The 22,916-nt window shown below is 38.4% G+C and overlaps 1 protein-coding gene across 7 annotated transcripts in view; it reads left to right on the top strand.

The window, feature by feature from the left end:
• Positions 1–22,916, top strand: part of FBXW7 (F-box and WD repeat domain containing 7) — a 281,687-nt gene that overhangs the window by 242,176 nt on the left and 16,595 nt on the right. For all 7 annotated transcript variants that reach the window (XR_004645843.1, XM_034771528.1, XM_034771529.1 and 4 more), the window contains 2 exons: positions 11,526–11,660; positions 16,626–16,749. Coding sequence is in view for 6 of the 7 variants with exons in the window: in XM_034771528.1 (XP_034627419.1) it covers positions 11,526–11,660; positions 16,626–16,749 (259 nt within the window). In the remaining variant the exon portion in view is untranslated. The remainder of the gene's footprint in view (positions 1–11,525; positions 11,661–16,625; positions 16,750–22,916) is intronic.

The following is a 22,916-nucleotide window of genomic DNA, read 5'->3' as shown; positions in this document are numbered from 1 at the left end:
TTTGAAGGATTTTCTTGCCATGCTGTATTAGGAGGAGAACATCACCAGACAGACATTTAAATTGAGTTATTTAAGTAAAATAACAACGTTATGTATTCTGGATTTTTTCTTCAACAGCAAACATAATATTTTGACAAAACAAGCATATGAATTTTTGAATTTAGTTAAACATTCAAGTTTTTAAAAATCAAGTTTGCTTTTGTTAAAATTGTTTTTAACTAAAATAGTTAAAGGAAATATTAAAAAAAATATATTAAATTGACTATGTCAGCCAGGTCAACATGAGAAATTTAAAATATTGGCTTCTGCAGTTAACTCAGTCGTCTTCACCTTCATCTTCCTGATTGTTCCTAATCTGGAAAAGAAAAACAAGCTTTCCTGCTTTTTCAGGTCCCAAACGATTTCTCAATTTGGAATGAAGTAGTCCAAAGGAAGAAAATATTCTTTCTACATCGGCAGAAGAAGCTACTACTGTTAAAAGTGAGATTATCACTTCAACAGTCTCTGAATCCAAGTGCTTAAGTGACTTCCACCAGTTCACTGGTGTGACTTTCTTTAAAACATCATCAGCAAACATATATTTCTTGAATGGTTCACCCTTAGCTCTGAAGTTTATTATAGTTGCATTATTGAGGGATGATTGCTGGATGTCCATATCACAGCCAACTCCTCTTCTTCAGCAGTTAAGGTTTGACCCTGGTACCGAGTATTGAGAATATTGGCAAGAAAATGAGGTGGAGATAGTGCTTGTCCCATTCGTTTTTGTTCATGCTTGTAATTTAACTCTGTCATTGCATATGTCTCTTTTTAAGATCTCACTCAGTTCCTTTCAAATTTCAACAGTGTCAGCAATAAAACAGCTATTTCCCTGCATTTTGTTCAAGGCTACAGAAATAGGCTTCAGGGTACTCAGTATGTGTTCAACATTTCTCTTAAGCCCAATGTTGAGAACTTTGGCCGTGACAGTGTCATCTATTTTTTCATGATTTTGTTCACAATTCATCATCAGATTAGGCTAGTTCTTAATATAGTGCTCAAAACAATCCACTACTGAGTTCCACTGCACGTCTTGTGAGAGAGTTAGCTTGGTTCCTCCTACTTTTTTCAGAGCAGCTGCTGCAAAGTGGTTGCTACGGAAGTATTTTGCAATTTCAACAACACTAGCCTTTATTTCTGGAACACTGAAGTCTTTGGGTAGGAGGTGCATCAAGAGAGCACTGCAACTGTATGTTATTAGCGTGGGACTCTCTTCTAAATAAATTCTTCTCATCTTGGATACATTTGCAGCATTATCTGCGACTAAGCTGCATACTAGACATTTTAATTATTTTTCATTTTGTTATAGCTTTTACTGCTACTTCTTTAAGCATTCTGCTGTGTGTGCATTTCCTGATGTATCAATTGTTTCTGTAAGGAAGACATTCCCTTCTTCTGTTGTCACACAAGCACATACAACAGGATCATTGTGGACATTGCTCCACCTATCAAGACTCAGGTTAACAGTTTTACCCTCTAAACCTTTTGCACACTGCTCATTTTCTCTTTCATACACTTTACCCAGCAATTTGCCAGCGACATCTGCTCTGTTGGGTGGACTGTGTCCTGGTCTTAATGACAGAACCATGTTAATGAAGTGTGGGTTCTCAATCATACAGAAAGGAGAGTTTTGCATAAATAAACCGGGCAATTTTTTCATCAATTACCTCTTTTTGTAATCTGCTGGTTCTTCTCACAAACGTACCCATGGTTGTTTCTGGATGATGGAGATTTTTTTTTCCTTTTTGCTACAGGTGATATACTGTGGCTATGTGACGTACATGATGTGAATGAAACACTATCATTGGCAGATAACTCTGAAACTATAGAAAATGATGGTAATCTTGAAGGTGGATAGTCTTCAGAATCGTGTGCGTTGAGGATGGATTCTCCTAAACAAAATAAGTCAATGCAGTTATTTAATTATTACTACAATACTGCTCATTTAGTATTACTCATTGCATTCCCTGACACCCAGTACTACTTTAAAGGTGAAATTGTAAAAGGAAGATCTCCCTATTTCAGCTATTTATTTTTTATCACAACTGCATCTAAAATGATAGTACTATAGAGTAACAACTATATTTTTTGCTCAAACATGAGAACTCAAGAATAGTCCAGAAGGAAGACAGGCAGCCCTTAAGAAAGAAGTATGAAATAAAAAAGTTTACTAACCTGAAGATCCTGCAGGTTCAGACATGTTCCTTTCATCATCTTCAACACAACTTCCTCCTGAGAAGGAACACTTCTCATGATGATGTTTCATTCAGGTAACCAGGCCTTGCATTTCTTTGTTGCACTGTTTGCATTTTGCATGCATGCCTGTCTTACCCACAGGTAAAGGAACTTCATTAAAATATTCCCAAATATTTTACGGCCTTCTGTCATGATAGGTTTTCCCTTTTAGTGAGAGAATGGTATGGTAGATCTCAAATCAATGAAGGCTACACTCAGAAAGACCTCAAGACTTCTGGAATATGCTGCTCAAACAGTTTCACTTTGTTTCTACTGCCTGTCCCTCCCTTCTCACATTTATCTCCAGACTTCTTCTCCTTGTCCAGATCTATTCCGCCTCCAACAATCTTCTATTCATTGAACTTTTTGAAACTTTGCACTTTTAGAGAGAAGTAAGGGATTGACTCTGTGTACACAAATTTGCAGAGGGACAATAGGGTTGAGGTCTGTTATTTCTCACCTCTATATATTTATTTAAAAACAATTTTGCTGTTAACAAGCATGTTATCTCTGGAAACACAAATTCACAGTTTGAGAATGCAAAACTAAGCATTTCTGATGGTATCTTCTAGACTGAGCACTGAGTCGCATTGGGTAGATAGAAAGATTAACCTAAATAATCTATACAGAAGCCTTTGGCTCCCCATAAGATTGGGTCCCTAATCCATGAACTATTAGAATTCATGTACAAAACTTTTCTTAAACATTACATGAATATATTGTCTCATACTATAGAATTAGAATTTATAATCCCTGAAAAACAAGAATATGTGAAGTGGGAGGCTGAATATTTTCTGAGTGCATAGGAAGAGATGGGAAAGGAAGAGGCTGTTAGTCAATGGGAATTTTGCTGGTCAGGACTGCAAAATGAGGTCCCTTTTTGGTTGAAGATTGTTATGAATGACACTTGTTAGATACATATATTAGCCTACAGAAAAACTGTTTCAGTAACCAATAAATCTGCTCTTAATAAAAATGTAACTAGACATTTAAACTAATGTTTTAGGTCATGATTTCAAAAAGAGAGCCTAAAGTTAGGTTTCTAAATCATGATTTAGGCTCCTAAATAAGTGACCTGATTTTCAGAAGTACTGATCATGCAGAAGTTCCCACTGATTACTTCAGTTGGAGCAATAGGTGTTCAGCACTTTTGAAAATCAAGCCAATTATTTTGGAGCCTAACTTTTGAAACTCTTGGCCTTCAGGTTTAAAGTCACATCTCCTTGACTCCTCTAAGGGCACTTACCTTTATTTCTCTGTAGGAAAATAAAAACTTGCACAAAGTATAGTTAAAAATTACTTAAGATGGTGCAGTTTCTGAGCATGCACTGATAGTGTCACTCTTACAATCTTATATTATGGAAAAAACTCTAAGAAAACTTCGCAGTTTTGTCAAAAGCTTGTAAGCTTTGCCTGGAAGTCAAAATGAGATTACTCTTTGAAAGAAAATTTTACAAAGGATTGGAAATACACAGTTCTTGGTGCCCATGCAACCTTAATGCCTGTCCATCTCCTGCCAATCTGCCATCCAATATTCCTGTCTACCAAGTGAGTAAGATGGAGACATTTTGATGAAGGACTTCTGATTGTAAGGACTTCAAGTAGTTCATAGCGTGGAGCTGGGAATATCTTAAATCCACTTTATTTATGTTGCTGCTTGTAGAATCAAGAAACTCTGGAATATACGACTTTGGTTTTGAATGTATATTTCTGCTACGTAAGTGTGATTTGATTTGTCATCCACCTGGTGCACAGGTGTATCAACTACATAAATTTTAGTTCAGCCATTAAGAGTTTTATAGCCTCAGATATTAATGATCAGTTTCAGTACAACATAATTCTGTATAATTAGGGGGATTTGTCTCAAACACTTGTCTTGAATCAGTCATTTCTGATGAACAGAGATTTTCTTTTCCATCTACTCTGAATGGTTCAAAATAAGACACAAATGGTTTCCTGTAATTAGTGTACATTTTGCTTTAAATGCTATAGTGGCATACAATCTCTATGAACTTGATTGAAATAGTTCGATAAGATCACTTTACAATTTCTAGAGTCACTGCTTCATTTGAGATGTGCATTGTTTGAGGATTTGTCTCCTGGTCTTACAACTTCGTATCCTGGTCTCATACATCTGTTCTGAGGATAGTGTGGGTGGCACTGAAGAAGAGTTATAGTTATTTGAGTTCTATTAACTGTATATTCCCATTCATTTGAATTTTCAAGCTAATGTCTGAATCTTTTAAGAACACTAAAATGTTCTATGAAGTCTTTTCATTTACTATTTGACCTGAGCTCAGTGCTTTGAACATGACAACTAAAAGAAAGTCTCTGCCTCAAGAAGCCTATAATTTAAAGGACACAATCAGATAAGACATAATGCAGTTGGGGAGACAGAGAGTAGAGCTGATGGGGAAAAGGTTCCATCGAAAATTTCCAATCAGTAAATATTGATTTCTGCAAAATGTTTTGCTTTTGATTAATGTGTCAATTCCAACATTAATTTGTTTTGAAAGAAAAGTTGAAAAGAAACATTTCAATAAGGTTGAAACATCCAGTTCATTCAACATTCACTCTTTTTGAAACGGAATCTTTAGATATTCCATTTTATATCATATATAATTTTGGCAACCTAAAAAATGTTTTAATTCTGTCTTGCAAATTTTGAAAGTGAAATTCCTCATGAAACCAAAAATCCAGTTCCTGCCAAGTTCATCTGGAGGCAGAATTACATCAAATATTAATCCCTTCTTTACTCTCTCCCTAAACTTTTCCCACTTATATACTATTGTGGTAAGGGGGCATTTATCTAACATGGGCAAAGTTTGTGAAACCTCCTCATTTAAATGAAGAGAGGTGGGAATCTGGCACACATTGGGATTGGAAAGTCTTTTTCTATGCATAATAATGTCAATCAGCAGAGGTAATCACTTTGAGGAGCCGGTAAGCACCATCACTTTGCCTGTAACTGAGTGTTTGCTCTCAGCAGCTATGATAGTGTCCAGCTTCTGGCCACTTCTGGCAAAGAGACTATTTCTTTCAGATCGAGACCTAGCCACAGTAATTCACACATTCGTCACTTCCTCTCTGGTATTCTGCAGTTCTCGTTACCTCCACCTAAACACGATGTTCATGAAGAAACTGTAACAGGTACAACACAGTGGTCCATCTCCTAAGCAGAACAAGCGCTTGACCATATATCATGCCAGTGTTCTACAACCTATACTGTCTTCCCACGCACTTTCAGATCCAATTCAAGGTTCTGGTATTTGAGTAGAAAGTCCTCACTTGGACAGGCACATCATATCAAAGACTGCCTTCCTTAAGAACATAAGAACGGCCATACTGGGTCAGACCAAAGGGTCATTTAGCCCAGTATCCTCTTTTCTGACAGTGGCCAATGCCAGGTACTCCAGCGGCAATGAATAGAACAGGTAATCATCAAGTGGTCCGTCCCCTGTCACCTATTCCCAGCTTCTGGCAAACAGAGCCTAGGGACACCATCCCTGCCCATCCTGGCTAATAGCCATTGATGGACTTATCCTCCATGAATTTATCTAGTTCTTTTTTGAACCTTGGTATAGTCTTGTCCTTCACAACATCCTCTGGCAAGGAGTTCCACAGGTTGACTGTGTGTTGTGTAAAGAAATACTTCCTTTTGTTTGTTTTAAACCTGCTGCCTATTAATTTCATTTGGTGATCCCTAGTTCTTGTGTTATGAGACAGAGTAAATAACACTTCCTTATTTATCTTCTCCACACCAGTAATGATTTTATGGACCTCTGTCATCTCCCCCTAGTCTTCTCTTTTCCAACTGAAAAATCCCAGTCTTATTAATCTCTCCTCATATGGAAGGCGTTCCGTGCCCCTAATAATTTTTGTTGCCCTTTTCTGAACCTTTTCTAATTCCAATATATCTTTTTTTTTTGAGATGTGGCGACCACATCTGCAAACAGTATTCAAGATGTGGGCGTAGCATGGATTTATATAAAGGCAGTATGATAGTTCCTGTTTTATCTATCCCTTTGTTAATGATTCCCAACATTCTGTTTGCTTTTTTGACTGCTGCTGCACATTGAGTGGATGTTTTCAGAGAACTATCCACAATGACTCCAAGATCAGTTTCTTGAGTGGTAATAGCTAATTTAGACCCCATCATTTTATATGTATAGTTGGGATTATGTTTTCCAATGTGCACTACTTTGCATTTATCAACATTGAATTTCATCTGCCATTTTGTTGCTCAGTCACCCAGTTCTGAAAGATCCTTTTGTAGCTCTTCGCAGTCTGCCTGGGACTTAACTATATTGAGTAGTTTTGTATCATCTGCAAATTTTGCCACCTCCCTGTTTACCCCTTTTTCCAGATCATTTACGAATATGTTGAATAGGACTGGTCCCAGTACAGACCCCTGGGGGACACCACTATTTACCTCTCTCCATTCTGAAAACTGACCATTTATTCCTATCCATTGTTTCCTATCTTTTAACCAGTTACCAATCCATGAGAGGACCCTCCCTCTTATCCCATGACAGCTTCAGTCAACATAGTTATGTTTTGCCCTGCACACTACGTTTATGCAATCCAAATAAATGTTTGAGGGAACTGAAGACAGTGTTTTCAATAGCAAAACCAACACACTGGTTCACCCTCCCAAAAGTAGATCAGGAAGAGCCCCTTCTCTCCATCTTCAGGTATCTCTGTAAGACACACCTTTCAACCACTAAAAGAATTCAACAGCACTCTAAAAAGTAATAACCTAGATTAAACCTAGAGCAGGTCAAAGTATGAATATGCTCAGAGTAGGAAAGAGATCTAATTGCCTCCACCCAGCTAGTCCACAATATGTGTTTTTAGTCCATATAGTGGTCTTTACTATTACAATGTTAAATATTATATAAATGCTTCTTGATAGTAAGGCACAAAAACAGGAGTGGGAGGAAAAAAAGGAGGGAGTGAGGCTGACATCTTTATAGCCCAAATGGGTTCAGAAATCAAGAACAATTTTTTAATATTTTAGGGAGAAAAACCTTTATTTAACTAGCAAAGTGAAAGAACTAGCTGGAGTTTCATTCAGTGTGAGCCTACATGCAGTTTTCACACACCTGCATTGATGTGGCATGGTCAGCACATACAAATTCACTGCATTCTCCACATTGCTTGCAGCTCTTGTGGTCAAATGATCATAAGCAAATGTGGCAGCATCCACTGCCAAGTCTGCAGGGTGGTGATCCCATGGTATCTGGTTTTTGATAGTAGTCAAGGGATTAGAGTGCTGCTTTGATGGGCATGGTGAGATGATGGATATCAAGGATTCTTCTCTTTATATGTGCATCTTCGAGTCATTCTCCTAGATTGACAAGGAATAAGTGCCTTGTTTTCGTTGAGTGTGGTGCCAAGCAGGATCACTGCTGACTCAAATAAGGAACTCGGGATTCCAGCAACATCACGCATGTTGAAGAAAAGAAACATTGGCCACCTTTTTATCTTGCACCCACAGGAGTATATTCTTGCAAGATGGTCCATGTTGTTGACAGCACTTTTAGTGTCATAATGGAGAATTATGTGGGGTTTCTTTTTGTCTCCTCCTAGAACCTTGTCATGATGCATCGTCGATAGTAGTATTACCAACTTGCCCTTCTTTGGAACATAGGAAGCCAGGGTAAGTGGCCCAGCAAACCTGAACACCGATCGCAGTTTTTCTCTGCTCCAATGTGGATGCATCTCACTTGGTACATCTGGCTTGTTTCATTGGATTGTTCCAACATAGGCCAAATTTTCATTAAGTAGATCTTCAGTAAGCTTAATACTGGTGAAGTTATCCCCAACTATGTTTCTTCCAGTCTTATACCAGGGCTGAACATAAGCTCCTCATCATCTGAAAATGAACCTGATGAACAGTCAATGGAAATGTAGTCTTCCTTTTTAGAGCTACTCCTGACATGATCTGGCACAACTTCACTGTCATCTAATAAGCTGTCATCACAAAACAACTTACTGTCAGAGTTGCAAATAATTTTTCTAAGATCAGAAGCAGAATATCATGCCTGTTTGTTCACCTTCTTGAATTGCGCAGCACAGAAAATGCCCTCAAGAGTCTTGTTAGTCTGCAGTGTTTGGAGCACAATACCTAGACATACATTCCCCTCAAGAGTGGTAGGCAGAGAGCCACTATTAGTCCACTGTGTTGAGGATACCTAACAAGCCCGGATTTGAAGGGACCAACCTCCCTGGAGTACCTTCTACCGTAGGGTAACTGTATGCAGCAACCCCTGTCACTGCAATCCATTATCCAGTTAGCATATGCTAACTATTACAGTACAAGATACTCGCACTAGAAGCAAATGTGTACACAGAGCTACTAAAACAGAGGATAGTGCAATATGTTTGGGCTACATTTGTTCCCCACATACTGTTTTAATACAGAAAAAATATTTTTCATGCTAAATTACATTTTTTTTAATTTAGCTGAATTGTGTTCATGTGCCTAGGTAACTGTGTCCTAAAACTGCATAATTGGAGGGCCACTGGTTCATGAGTTATCACAACATATATGCTCACAGGGTACAACATTCCCATGAATGTGGAGGAAGGTTAATGGAGCTTTTTTGCCAGGAACATTTTTAGGAATCTAAAATGTTTGAGTTGCTCAGTAACAAAAATGTTTGAAATTTTGCATCATTGCTTGGCATCTATTTACTTCACTTTTTAGTTTACAAACATGTTCACTGTTATTGTTTATACAAAATGCACACTTACTCCTTCCCCTCTGTCTCTGCTGAATGTGCTGTGTGCCATTTTTTGCTAACAGGTCAATCTATAGATCACAGAGATGCTAATCTAATGAAGATAATTATGTCATTCCCCCATTAATATATATAGTTGTATTTATCTGGCAAGACTACTCACGCAACAAAATTTTCCACACAAAATATTTTTCCTCAGAGATCTCTTACTGATTATTACCAGTTTATTTTTAAAAACATGGAAGACCAATCGGGAGAGCTCCCTAGAGTAAACATCTTTTAGCAGTTGATTGCTTGGAAGGGTCTTAAGGTTGTTGCCTCTAGCCAACCTATAAAGCTAAAGGAATAGATTTCACTGTCTTAAAGTTTGTTTTCCCCTGTGGAGGGGGAGGAGGAGGGAGGCAGTGTGTGCCTCTCAGTTTAGTTCTACATGGTATTTTATCAGTAAAGATAAGAGTAAGGAATACTTAAACTGATGTGCAATACTGTCGTCAGAATTTAGGGGGCATTAACAATTTTTATCGATTTACGACTACAGCAAACATCTGCCACAGCACAAAATGTTGATATTCAAGTTCTTTGAATTATTTTTACTATATTAATTACTAACAGAATTGGATTAGAATGATTTTGAAAGTTATGAGAGACTAATACAGATACTGTGGCTTCAGTGTATTTTCTCTTTTGTTTTCCTATAATTCAAAAGTAGTTTGATCAGATTAAATGTTGCAAACATTTCTAGATAGTGTCAACTAGTGGCTTGGAATAAAAAACAAAACAGTTTTAAAACAGCTGATGAGATAAGCAGCTGCTGAGTATGTACACTAACTACTTTACTTAAAAGGATTTTCAGAAGTATGGTTTATTGTTTGTCTGATAGTTTTGATATCTATGGTTTATTGTTTGTATGATAGATAGTTTTCAATTGAGATCATTCCCACTGAAGGAGTCCTATTGTAAAGCTCTAAAAGCTGTTGATAGGAGCATCTTTGAAACCTCCACTGAGATCATGTTTTTCAAAACATACATATTTTTAAATTTTTAAATCCCAGACATACTTCTGCCAGTCTACATCATCTCGTCAGTTGTCAACAGGGAATGCTATGGTTCAGGTTTCAGTCTCCTCTAACATCGCATCTCAGTCCTCAAACCTTGCCAATGTCTTCCAACAAAAAGTGTTAAGTCAGGAGCTAATTTTCCTAATATTTCTAATGAGTTAATTAAAAAAAATTCTTAAAACTACAAAGATAACTTTTTACGTCATAAAGAAGAGTAAATTACTATTCTACTCACAGTTCATCTTTCTGACTTCTCTCTATCCTTAACTTGCCTCACTACGTCTAGGCATTGCAGTACATGGTCAGTAATAATATACCCTAATTTCAAATCCAAAGAATGATAATGCACAATATGGCAAATCTATGTCTTGAGCCACAGGTTAAGGTGGTATATGAATCTTAATTCTAAGCTATCTTGCTTTCTCATATTTCAGTCAGCCCTTTCAACTGTAATGTAATGTGTTAATTTACTTGCATATGCTATTCTAGAACCCATATGTTCAAAAATATGAATATAAATCTACTTAGAAAACACTGTTGCTGTTTCATTTTCTGTCCTCTTCATGCTCTAATTTGATTGCTAAATCAGTTTTCTATTGTTTTTTCTCTTGAAATTGTTTTTGCATAACAAATCAAAATCTGTTGAGCACAGATGAGTTTGAGAAAGACATGCTTGTCAGATATGCCATATATTCAGTTATTAATTTTTCTGCAAAAGATGCTGCTAATCTGCTGTACTCTCAGATGAGTGCCTATTTAAAATCATCAAATTTTATGCTGCCCATTAGTAAGAATGTGAAGTAAGAAAATTACTAGTCAGAATTCCCTGTTTACTTAGTAAATTGGTGTTTACAAAATCAAATATTGGTTTACAGCCAGGATTCTGAAATACAACATTGTGGCAGATGAACATATAGTAGTAATAACCTTTGGGCAATAAGCAAAGTGATGTATTTTAGAGAAAGTTGCCACTTGGTGCTTTTTGGTTTGGTTCTCTTCCCACACCCTATTTAAAATTTCTAATGAAACAGTGGAATTTTGATGGCTGAAATTGGACATTTCATTTGAATACCCATTGGAGTGAGTACTCTTGCATTAATCACTTCACTCTCAACACATTCTAAATTGGTTTTAAAACGATGTACAATTTTTTAGCTATTCATGTTGTGTTTTAATGTCATAGATCACACTCATCAACACAATAGATACATTTCTCTATTGGCACTTGAGTTTGGGTTCTAAACATTTTCCATCAATTTTATTTTGCTTAATTTCAAATGATTATCACAAAAAATCTAACAAATTATTTTGTGTGGGTAAGGTATGTACCCATAGGAAGCCTAAACACACTGTCGTTGGGTATCCAGCATATTCACTTTTTTTCAAGGTAGCTTGTAAGTAGTGTATACTAAAATAGTACAAACACTGAACATATCTTTCTCTCTTATAGAGCTGGAGTGGACCAGAGAAGTTACTTGCTTTAGATGAACTCATTGATAGTTGTGAACCAACACAAGTGAAACATATGATGCAAGTGATAGAGCCCCAGTTTCAACGAGATTTTATTTCCTTGCTCCCAAAAGAGGTGAGGATTATCAGTTAATGCTGGGCTATGGTTGCTGTTTGACTATGTAACGCATCATCTATCACCTTTAAACATTTCCATACTAATTATGGTATTCAGTATTGTCAATTTAACACTGTTAATTGGTGTTAAAGAGGACTACAAGTTGACAAACTGCCATGTCTTAATGTAATTCTCAGATTAATGTATGATATTGAGATAAAGGCCAGATTTTTTAAGATATTTAGGCACCGTTTGGGATTTTCAGAAGTTCCTATTTCCATCTTTAGGCACCTTAAAAACTTTAAAAAATCTGTCCAAGTGACTTTCTTTCAACTACTGAGGTAAGTTCCATGTTGTACTATAAGTCATTTGAGTTCTTTCAGCTTAGATAGGTTTTCTTTAACCACGTTTTCCTTCCGGTTATTTAGTGTCTTGTCTCTGACTGATTTGCTAGATTTAGTCCTGCATATATTCTGTATCATCAGCGTGTACGTTTTGATCATCATCCCCTCCACACTTTGAAGAGACAACAAAATACTCAATATATACAAATTTATTCTTGATTTGTAACATGCACCTATCATTCTCCAAGTGTATGCATTATTAAATCTGCATTAAGTCTATTAATGTTACTGATATAATTAAAAGAGAACTTGACAAATTCCCCAGCAACAAGGACCCGAAAACTCCAATCCCCTTATTCTAACCCCTAGTCAATCCCATGGGTAAACAAATATCTTTCAATATACCCTGCAGGTCAACAACTCAGACTCTGTCAGGTCAAAAGGGAAGCAAGTACTAGATTCAAGGATCCTCCATTGAGAACATACAGCCTAAGGAATGTTGGTGAGAGTACTTCTGAAGTAGTCCACAGTTGGTATAGAGTAGTAGGAGAGAGGTGGTCCATTAGGCTATGTCTATGCTATGGAGGCTATGGGAGCATAGCCCCCTAGCACAGGCTGAGTGTACACTGACAAGGAGTTTTTCTGTTGGTTTATGAACACCACCTTCCTGAATGTCATTAGCTACGCTGACAGAAGCATTCTTCCACTGACATAGCTGAATCTGCAATGGAGGTTTTTTGTCTTTTTCACACTCCTGGCCGTCATAGCTATGTTGACCAAGCCTTAGATATCCAAGCCCTAAAACAAATTTCTTAGTTATTAGAGGGTTAGTGAAAATTAGTGGCTTTACTGCTGACTGGTTTTTATGGTATACCTGGCTTTTTCACGTGGGTGTTCAACTACCCAGTACCTACTAGTTTGTTCCCTATTAAAAATTTTGTTTCTGGTTTTAATTACTTTATTGGCGAAGAGATTTTCTTGGTAGAAATGTAGATTTTTCTTTTCTTACACCTTTTAAAGCATTCTTAGTAATCTTATGCTGGTGTTAGAATATGTTCCGTATGTTCTTCATGTGTATTAAGACTGTTCTTATGTTCCATTCTCTGGCATTCCTTTCAGCGTAAGCTATATATTTTTAATACTTAGATAGGTCATGGCCCCTCTTTTCCTTTCATGTGCTAGTGTAGTACCTTCATAACTGTGGAAAGTGTCATAGCCATCCTTTGGGGTTAATCGGATCACTTTTGTTAGGGGATGGAAGTAATATATACTATGAATATTAAATATGCACAGTTCATGTAACTAATATTGACATACGTGTTTTCTGCACCCAGTTTCTTTGGAGTCCTTCACTTGTTTGAGAGGAATACTATGGGGAAAGAAACATACTGTGTTATGTTATTCCTAGAGAAGCTGCCCAAAGCCTTCTATAATTCAGAAGCACAAGAAGGGGGGGGGGAGGTGTAGGAATCTTACATTTTGAAAGGAGGGAAGATGCTTTCACGCCTACAGTTTGGAAAACTGGATACATGTAATGAATATCACCAATGCTTAAATCTCAGTTGCCCTCACATGATTTAGCACCAAAACTAGTCCAACTACAAATAATCCTCTTCTTATGTTGTGTATCATTTGTGCTGTTCTTGCTCTTAATCTTAAAGACTATGTCTACACTGCAATTAAACATCCTCAGCTGGCCTATGGCAGCTGACAGGCTCACCAGGCTTGGGCTGTGGGGCTGGGAGGATCCAGAGGCCCGGCTCTAGCACAAGCCCAAACATCTACACCACAATTTTACAGCCCCCACTGTCTGTTCCATGAGCCTGAGTCATGGGCTGGCCACAGGTGTTTAACTGCTGTGTAGTCATGCCCCAAAATAACTTTTTGTATAGAAAATAATTCCCTCCCAGTATTAAAGTGTCTTACTTAACCACAAATCTATTTACCTTTCATTTATTTTTCCTGATACCAATGCTAAATATTGAAATTACTTGTGTTTAGTTTAGGAGTTTCTAGATATCTTTCTTACTTACTGAAACTTGAACATTAATGCAACAAAAGAAACTCATCAGTACCTATAATGACCTCCTCTGAGGTCATACACAATGTTGTGATTGATTGAATGAATGTATGCCTTGTGTGACCAGAAGATGAAAATGATTTGTATAAGAGGGATCTTATTCAAAGATGTCTTCAGCAATGGCAAGGGAATACAGTAGAGGAAAAGCCAAATATATGCCTTCCCTCCCCAAGTTTTCTTTAGTGTGAAAGTCCTTCTAAAAGAAACTGGCACGCAAGAGATACTGTATCTTGCTTTTCTCATTAAAATATTAGAAAGAATCATTGGTATTGAACTGTTTGGACCAAGTCTAAAAAATTCCATAGTTTCTTCCACTTCAGGAAATAAAATGCAAGAAGTGTGACTTAGAGAGACACTGCCAATAATTTAGAGGATTTTACCCTTCAGCTATGCCCAATAAATAATTCAAACATGTATATTTATGATGCATCATTACTGGATATCACTAATCCTTTAAAGGATGATAGCCCTAAATACAGCACTTAGGCAGCAGGGGCCCAATCTTTGGCTCTGTCTGAGTTGCATTTGGGACTAGCTCCAAGGGTTTCGGACAAATGTTAGGCCACCTTTATGCACCCACAATCCTAGCGCCAGCAGTGAGCTGGTTTGACCCTTGATACAATTTAGGCCACATCTAGATTAAAACAGGTTGCATTTTAAAACATGTTAGTTAACATACTTTAATGAAGTATTGATTCTAAACAAAATCTTTACACCTAATGTAAGTAGGGTAAGTTGTGTTTAAAAATATCTGATCAGAAACACCCAGAGACAAAAATGGGATATATTTCATGTGCCTCTGTCTTACTGACATGCAAACTGTCTGCTGTAATTCACATAAAATCCACATTTCCAAACTTCAGTAACTACTGTTATTTCTTCCTTTTTGGGTGTTTTTGTTTGGTTTGGAAGGTAGGTTGTGGGTGGGTCAACTTCGTTTTTTGTTTTTTATTAAATGTAAATAAAATAATGCCAACAAAAAAACAAAACACAAAGGCACATACTAGGGGTCAGAGTAGATAACCTGACCTCCATGATAAATGAGAAGATTCTGCCTCATTTGTCAATAGCTACTCTTTCTGATCACAAATAGTTTTTCTGTTAGCCACTCCTATCCAATTTTTTCTCAAAACTTTTTTCTGCAGTGATGTATTAGCTACTGATGTGGATTTGCTGCTTGGACCCTGTGTTTATCGCTCTGTTTTTCATTTTCAGTGATTGGATGAATGTGTGTTACTTCTGTCAGCAGAAGAGCAGTGTCAGTAGCATCCTGGATAGCTCCAGAAACTGAGGACTGATGTCCTTGATTTTGTTTTAGATGTCTTCTGTTGCTCGTCCAGGACTGATGTTCAGGAGTTTGTATAATATATGACAGTAGAGCAGGTTGTATGTAGCTGTCTAGTTTTATTTTGGTCACCATTTGGTTTAATCCAGCCAGCTGGTGACTAAATTAACTCAATAACCTCTAATGTTACCATCTAGCTAAGTTCAAATTCTACTTTATTTCTTAGTACTTAATAGGAATTTTAAAATGTAGCACATAAAGATACTGAAATCTACAATCTACATTAATATAATGTATTATATCCCTTATGCACCCTAGAAGTCCATAAAACATCTTGTAAAATTAAAGAATATTTTTGCATTCTGTTCAGTAAATAGGTTATATACCTGTTTGATCAACTGCATTTGCACACTGTTTTTCAACTCAAGCACACATGGAACTTAACTGTTCCACTATTTAAGCTCTGCAGAATGGCATATAAGCATGGCAAGATAATTTATTCCATGGGGTCATCTTATGCTTACTATATGAAACAAGCTCAGTTTTCAATTTTACAGTTGGGACAATCACTATATTTTTGTATGTTTGCTGTGATAACATTGCACTCAACCCAGTATCTGTTTTGAAATTCATTGTTTGTTCATTTGTTTCTATTGGCACAAACTGTTTCTACTACAGAAACTTACTTTGTAAATTTACTAAGGAATCACAAAACTGTGTCTTCGTCATTTGTTTAGCTTGGTGTTCTGTGTGAATGTTTTATTGTGCATTTTTAATTAGACTTCAGTTTTTACTGCTTGCTAACTTTTATTTAGGAAGCATATTTTTTTCACTGGTCCCGCAAATATCCACTGTTCTTTGCACTGTCAAATCCATTTCTCACAATAACCTTGCTTTGGGCTGAATATTAATTAAATGATCAAATATTATAATATACCACAAACTAATCATCTCTAGTTTCTGATAACTTATAATTTGCATAACTTAGTTTTATTATATAGGTCTTACACTCAATAGTCAATGGTCCCACCTGGCACCTCGTTTCTTTTAAAGAAAATATTTCCCAGGTGACATTTTTTCATGGATCTCAAGGTATTATTAAAACTATTTTGTCTAGCAGTACTTTGCTCCTATAGGAATGTACTGTAGCTTTCTAATACTTCTGGGCCTGTTTGATATTTCAATTTATTGTTTTAATACATCTATTTTGACTGTCTGCATCTCAATCTCTGTATTCTGTGAATGACAGAGATTAATCTCCTACCTCTTTACAGTTGGCACTATATGTGCTTTCATTCCTGGAACCCAAGGACCTTCTACAGGCAGCACAGACATGCCGTTATTGGAGAATTCTGGCTGAGGATAACCTTTTGTGGAGAGAGAAATGCAAGGAGGAGGGTAAGGCTCAGGAAAAATGCTAACATAGTGGTAGAAGCAGCTATGGGTGTTCATCTTCATTTATGTAAGAAGCTTAAAATTTTTAGAAAGGAATTCAGTTGAGTGTGAATTTGTTACTATTGCTTGACCTCTGTAATAAGTATCTTTGAAGCAGAGGTAGAAAATATTTAATGTAATATTTTAAAATAAACTACAGTTAAATGTTAACATTATATCTATAAAAAGTTTATATGTAGTATAAATACCTATATATGCTGTATCCATTTGGTATAGTATATATACTATTAAATTATTTTTGCAATTTAGAGTTAATTTTCATACAAACTACCACAGAATACTTTACAGTTACCAGGAGAATAGAAAGAATGCTTTAAACAGTTTGGGTACAGTGACTCATGCAAACAAAGGGAAAGTGATGTACAGTGAGAGCAAAAGGCACTGAATTGTGAAATTGATAAAGGTACACGTGAGTATTCTTGCAGTAACAAGGGGAGAATAGAATGATGTAGTAAGTAGGAAAAAAAGTGAGATCAGTGTGGTCTAGTGCCAATTGTAGGCTCAGTGAACAGGGAGGTTTCAAAGTCAGACTTGAAGAAAAGTGGTAATTTAATGGCTCAGGTAGAGGCAGAGTTTCTATAAACAAAAGAGGGTGCAGCCTACAGTGGTGTGGCAGAATCCCTGTGAAGAGTCAAAGAAGAGCACCATGAAATAGGCAAGATAATAGATTTGTATAGGGTCGGAGAGAAAACAGCAAGACCTTGGAGAGTTTGAAAAAAATGTAGATCTATTTTTACTTGTATGAATAGGAAGCCAGTGTAGGGATGGAGCACATGGATGCAGTCCTCCTTTGAGTCGTGGTCCTTGTGCATATTCCACTCTAAGGCTACATCTACACTACAGGGGGGAGTCGATTTAAGATACGCAAATTCAGCTACGTGAATAGCATAGCTGAATTCGACGTATCGCAGCTGACTTACCCCGCTGTGAGGACCGCGGCAAAATCAACCTCCATGACTTCCTGTCGACGGCGCTTACTCCCACCTCTGCTGGTGGAGAAAGAGCGTTGATTAGGGGATCGATTGTCGCGTCCCGACAGGACGCGATAAATCGATCCCCGAGAGGTCGATTTCTACCCGCCGATTCAGGCGGGTAGTGTAGACCTAGCCTAAGTGTCTGTATGATCCATGCACCTGAGACTGGAAGCTTTCTGCTAGCAGTGTCCATTGGTCCGTGCCTGCATTTCCTCATGCTTTAAAACAAAGGCATGAAGGTTTGACTTGGACCAACTGCCTTTCCATTTCTTTTTACCACCCATGGTCTAAGACAGAACCCCTCTGTGTCCACGGTATTAGCTAGCATTTTTCTTCTTCAAGCTTGTTCTTATGTGTAAATAGTTTTTAAGTGTAGTTTTTAGTAGTTTAGGGTTAGGGGTTCCCCCACTCCACCAAAGCTCTTCTCCGTAGGGGGTGCCTAGTTATTATGTCCAGGGTCCAGGTTTCAAGAATTGTGTGTCCTGCACCTGGACTTTTCAGTCAGTGACAACGACAACAAACACCTCTCCTGCTTTAGGGAAGCTTTATGTCCCCTCCAAGTGCAGCATCTGCTGGTTCTTCCCAAGCTGAACCTGTCAAATCTGTGAGTACAGGCTCTGAAGATTCCTAATGGCCTGCAATGATGAGGCCCCACTACGATCCTTCCTGTGCCCCATTTGGTGGCTGCCTGCCTTTTTTTTTTTTTTTTCCCCTCCAGGCTTGGCATCTGATAACATCTGACATCTGTGTTCTGGAGATTAACACCAATGGATACATAGTTGAGTTCCTTTCCCTCCCCCTGTCCCTCTCCACAGACCACCCCCGTCCCACAAGAGGATTCTCCGACAAGAAGTAGACCACCTACTCCATCTGGGAGCCACAGAACTGGTACCTCTTCAGCATAGGAGAAAAGGGTTTTACTCAAGATATTTCCTCATCTCCAAGAAGAAAAGAGGTTGATACTAGCTGTCAGACAATTAAATGTTTTTATCTGACATTCAGAGTGATCATCCTGGACTCAGCTCTTGATTTAAAGGACAGTTATTTCCACATAGACATTTATCATGTACGCGGGAGATTCCCGAGATTCACCAAGGACCTGGACCACTACCAATGCAGAATGCTCCCCTTCAGCCTCTCACCAGCACTGAATGTATTCACTAAAGTGCTATTGCTAGTGACAGCCCATCTCCACTGTAAGGGTTCTTCAGTGTTCCCCTACCTTAAGGACTTGTTACTCATGGGAGATCTCTACATGAAGTACGGGAAACCAGACAGTCCCTACTCAGTCTCCAAATAAAGGTAGAAAAGTAAATTTTAGTTCCCACACTGACTACAGACCTTATTGGGGCAACCTTAGATTCAAACAGTGCCAAGACATCCCTACCTCAGGACAGATTCTCAGACAGGATCTCATCATGCAGCATCAGTGGAGCCACCAGATGACAGTTCAAAGTTGTCTAATCCTCTTAGGTCACATGGCCTCGTATGCCTACATGACACCTTTGCAGAGCTTCACCTTTGATGCTTATAGGCCAAAAAAGCACAGTCTGACAAACTGGCCTCTCCTCCCCACAAAACTCAGGCTTCTCTCTCCTGAGAAGTGAGAAACAGGCTGTGTAGCATTTCCTTTTCCCTCCCCCAACCACAAAAAGACTGATCACAAATGCTTCCTACCAGAATGGAGAACTTAGCTGGACGAGCATGTGGCACAAAGTATCTGGACCCACCAAGAATCCCACCTTCGCATAAACCTTCTGGAGCTGTGTACAATGCACAAAACCTGTAAACAGTTCCTGCCATTATAGAGTCATAGAGCTTAAGGCCAGAAGGGACCACCAGATCATCTAATGTGACTTCCTGTATCTTACAGGCCGCCAACATCACCCTGCATCAGCACACTGAGTCCAACAACCAAACTTAGACAAATATTGCAGATCACAGGAGACTGCCTGTGACACGTACCTAGAGAATAGAAGGGATAGAGGTGCACCAGTGCCCAAGTCCCCCGCAATAGAAGGGAAATGTTTAATGATGATCTTGGCAAGTGATCACTAACACATTGCAGAAGGTGGCAAAAAAAAAAAAAAAAAAAAAAACCACAACAACCCCAAAACCCCAAGGTCACTGCCAATCTGACGTAGGGAAAATTCCTTCCCAACTCCACATATGGCAACCAGTTAGACCTGAGCACATGAGCAAGAACCAGCCAGCCAACAACCTGAGAGAGAATGCTTGGTGCTATCTCAGAGCCCTATCCTTCACTGTCCAACGTCCCACCTCCAGCCATGCCAATCCTTGAGGAAGGAGATTTAAAAAAAATACATAGGGAGGGGAGTGAGATGGAATACCTTTCTGACCCCTGAATGTGGACAGCTGAAACCCTGAAACATGAGCTTTTAGGAGCATAAGACCTAAACCAGAAGTGGACACCAAGTTTGCTGAGCTCTGCCTCTCACCATCACAGGCAACCCTGTCATATAAACATACTCATACATCTGTCCAGCTCTCTCGCAAACTAATTTAGTTGGCTGCCCCCATTTATTTGGACCTTATATGTTCATATGTGAGGTGGTTTGACTTTTTGTCTTCTGGGTATAGATTATGGAGGCTGGACCATGGGCCCCTGTGTATGCAGTTGACACAGGTCTGTTTGTTGGTGCCTTGCTCTCTGATGGTGTGGGGCAGAGCTGATATAATCAGGAAAACTTGCTAGGCAAACTCAAGAGGTATGAACAGAAGAAGCTAATGAGGGAGTTTAGAGAGTGTGTGAGAGGCTTTCCTTGCAGGTTTGCTACTACATGTGATTTCAAGATGGCCAGCAATGGAGATGACCTACAGTGGATGTGCCATGTTTTCTTTTCTTCCTGAAGCCAGAAGGGACTTCCTGTGCATTAAGTGCAAGTTGGTGGCTGTGCTGGAGGAGAAGAGCCTTGGAATGGAGTGCAAGTAGAGACATTATTGAAAATCAGAGAAGCTGAGAAGTTTCTAGACAGCCACATTCAGGAAACATCAGCATGCCAGGTTCAAAGAAGAAAGAAGCTGGCCAGCAAGGAGTCAGAGGGAGAAGAAGTCAGAGAGGAGGCCTAGCAGTTCATAAGGGGCAAGAAGTCATGGCAACATTCTACACAGACAATGATGGGTAAGCGATGGCCACCAGAGAGAAGAGGACCAGGAGGAATTCCACACAGCTAGAAGTTTCCAATCAATACCAAGTTCTTGACAAGGAACTGTGGAAGATATCTCTGAAGATCCAGCTGATCCAAGGGAATGGAGGGATGTATGGAACATACCTGTGGATGGCAGCTTGGCCCAACCCGTAAGAAACCAAGCTTGCCCACAAACATCTCCAGCTGTCTAAGGGAGACAGACAATTCTTGTTGAGGATTCAATACCCAGAAGAATTCAAAGAACATTCTGCAAAGGACAGATGGACAGACAACAGAATGGTGTGTTTTCTTCCTGGAGCCAAGACATTAAATGTAATTCTAAGACTGCATAGGCTTTTGAAGTCAATGGGCAAGGATCCATGGATGATGGATGGTTCAAACTGGCAATAATGACACTGTTGCGTGATATCACGGCAGATGATAACTGACTTCAGGAAAAGAACATCCAAGTGATTTTCCCTGAGATCCTTTCTGTCCCAGGACTGAAGGAAGACAGAAGGTAGAAGATTCTGGAAGTGACGTGATATAGGGTGAATGGGTTTAATTTTGTAGAACATTTGGTCCACCTTCTGTGGGGAGAGAGGACTTGTATAGTTCAGATGTCCTCCCTCAACAGAAGGGAAACCAGCCTCCTCAGGGACAGAATGGCTAGAGAAGTTAGGAGGGCATTAAACTAATAACAAAAGAGAACGGTAAAAAGAGGAAATATGAGTACTTGTTTAGCACAAAATTGAGATGTTGAGAACAAAATCAATCCAGGGAACCAAAGGACATGAAGAGAAGAAATTCTTTAATTGCCTATACACCAGTGCAGGAAGATGGGTAACAAGAGGAATTAGAATTGCTCATTTATGATCATGAATTCAATTTAGTTGGCGTTAATGAAACCTGGTGGGATGATTCGTGTGATTACAATGCTAAAATCAATGGTCATAATCCATTTAAGAAACGGGAGTGGCACTCTATCAAAAATGGCATTACCTGTTTGAGTCCCTCGTAAGCTCAATAATAATGCAGAAAAGGCAGAAGTGGGAAAAACACAGATAACCCAGTCATATCATATGACGACATATTTTCCCTTTCGCTAGTATCTCAGGAGGATGTTAAACAGCAGCTACTAAAGATAGACATTTTTAAATCAGCAGCTCCAGCTAACATGCCTCGAAGAGTTTTAAAAGCGCTCCTCTGAGGAGTTTTCTAGACCATTAATGTTGATTCTCAGTAAGTCTTGGAACACTGGAAGAAACCTAATGTTGTACCGATATTTTAAAAAGGTGAACGGGATGAGCCAGGTAAAATTTGGGCCTGTCGATCTGATCTCTCTCCTGGGTAAGATAGTGGAGCAGCTAATATAGGAGTTAATTCATCAAGAATTAAAGGAGGGTAATATAATTAATGCCAATCAATGTGAATTTATGGAAAATAGATCTTGTCGAACTATGCTGATTTTTTTTTAATGAGGTTACAAGTTTGGTACACAAAAGTAACAGTGTTAGAACATAAGAACATTCCCAGCTTCTAGCAAACAGAGGCTATGGATACCATCCCTGCCCATCCTGGCTAATAGCCATATGTTGATGTAACATGCTTAGATTCTGTAAGGCGGTTGACTTGGTATAATATGACATTTTGATTAAAAAAATTAAAATGTTATAAAATTAAGAGAAGAGTTGTGTTCAAAGCTGTACAATCCATCTTTAGCAACAGTATGAAAGATTCCACAAGGAGATGCTATACAGCAAAATGGAAGACATTTTCTACAGCATCGTCTGATACTCCTAGAAGATGCTGAAATCTCTACTATTTTGGATTACCCCCTCTCATTAAAAAAATTCAAGTCTCTTTCTCAGCCTTCTTTGGGTGCACTTGGAAGCTATTAGCACCTTTCATCCCCTGGTGACAAGTGTTTGATCTTCACCCATCCTATGACAATACCAAAATCGACGCTGATGTGGGACCTCAACCT

The sequence above is a fragment of the Trachemys scripta genome, chromosome 5 (assembly GCF_013100865.1).
Source record: "Trachemys scripta elegans isolate TJP31775 chromosome 5, CAS_Tse_1.0, whole genome shotgun sequence".
NCBI classification, from domain to species: Eukaryota; Metazoa; Chordata; order Testudines; family Emydidae; genus Trachemys; species Trachemys scripta.
Note: the sequence above shows the minus strand (reverse complement) of the source record. Positions and strands in the feature narration are given on the sequence as shown.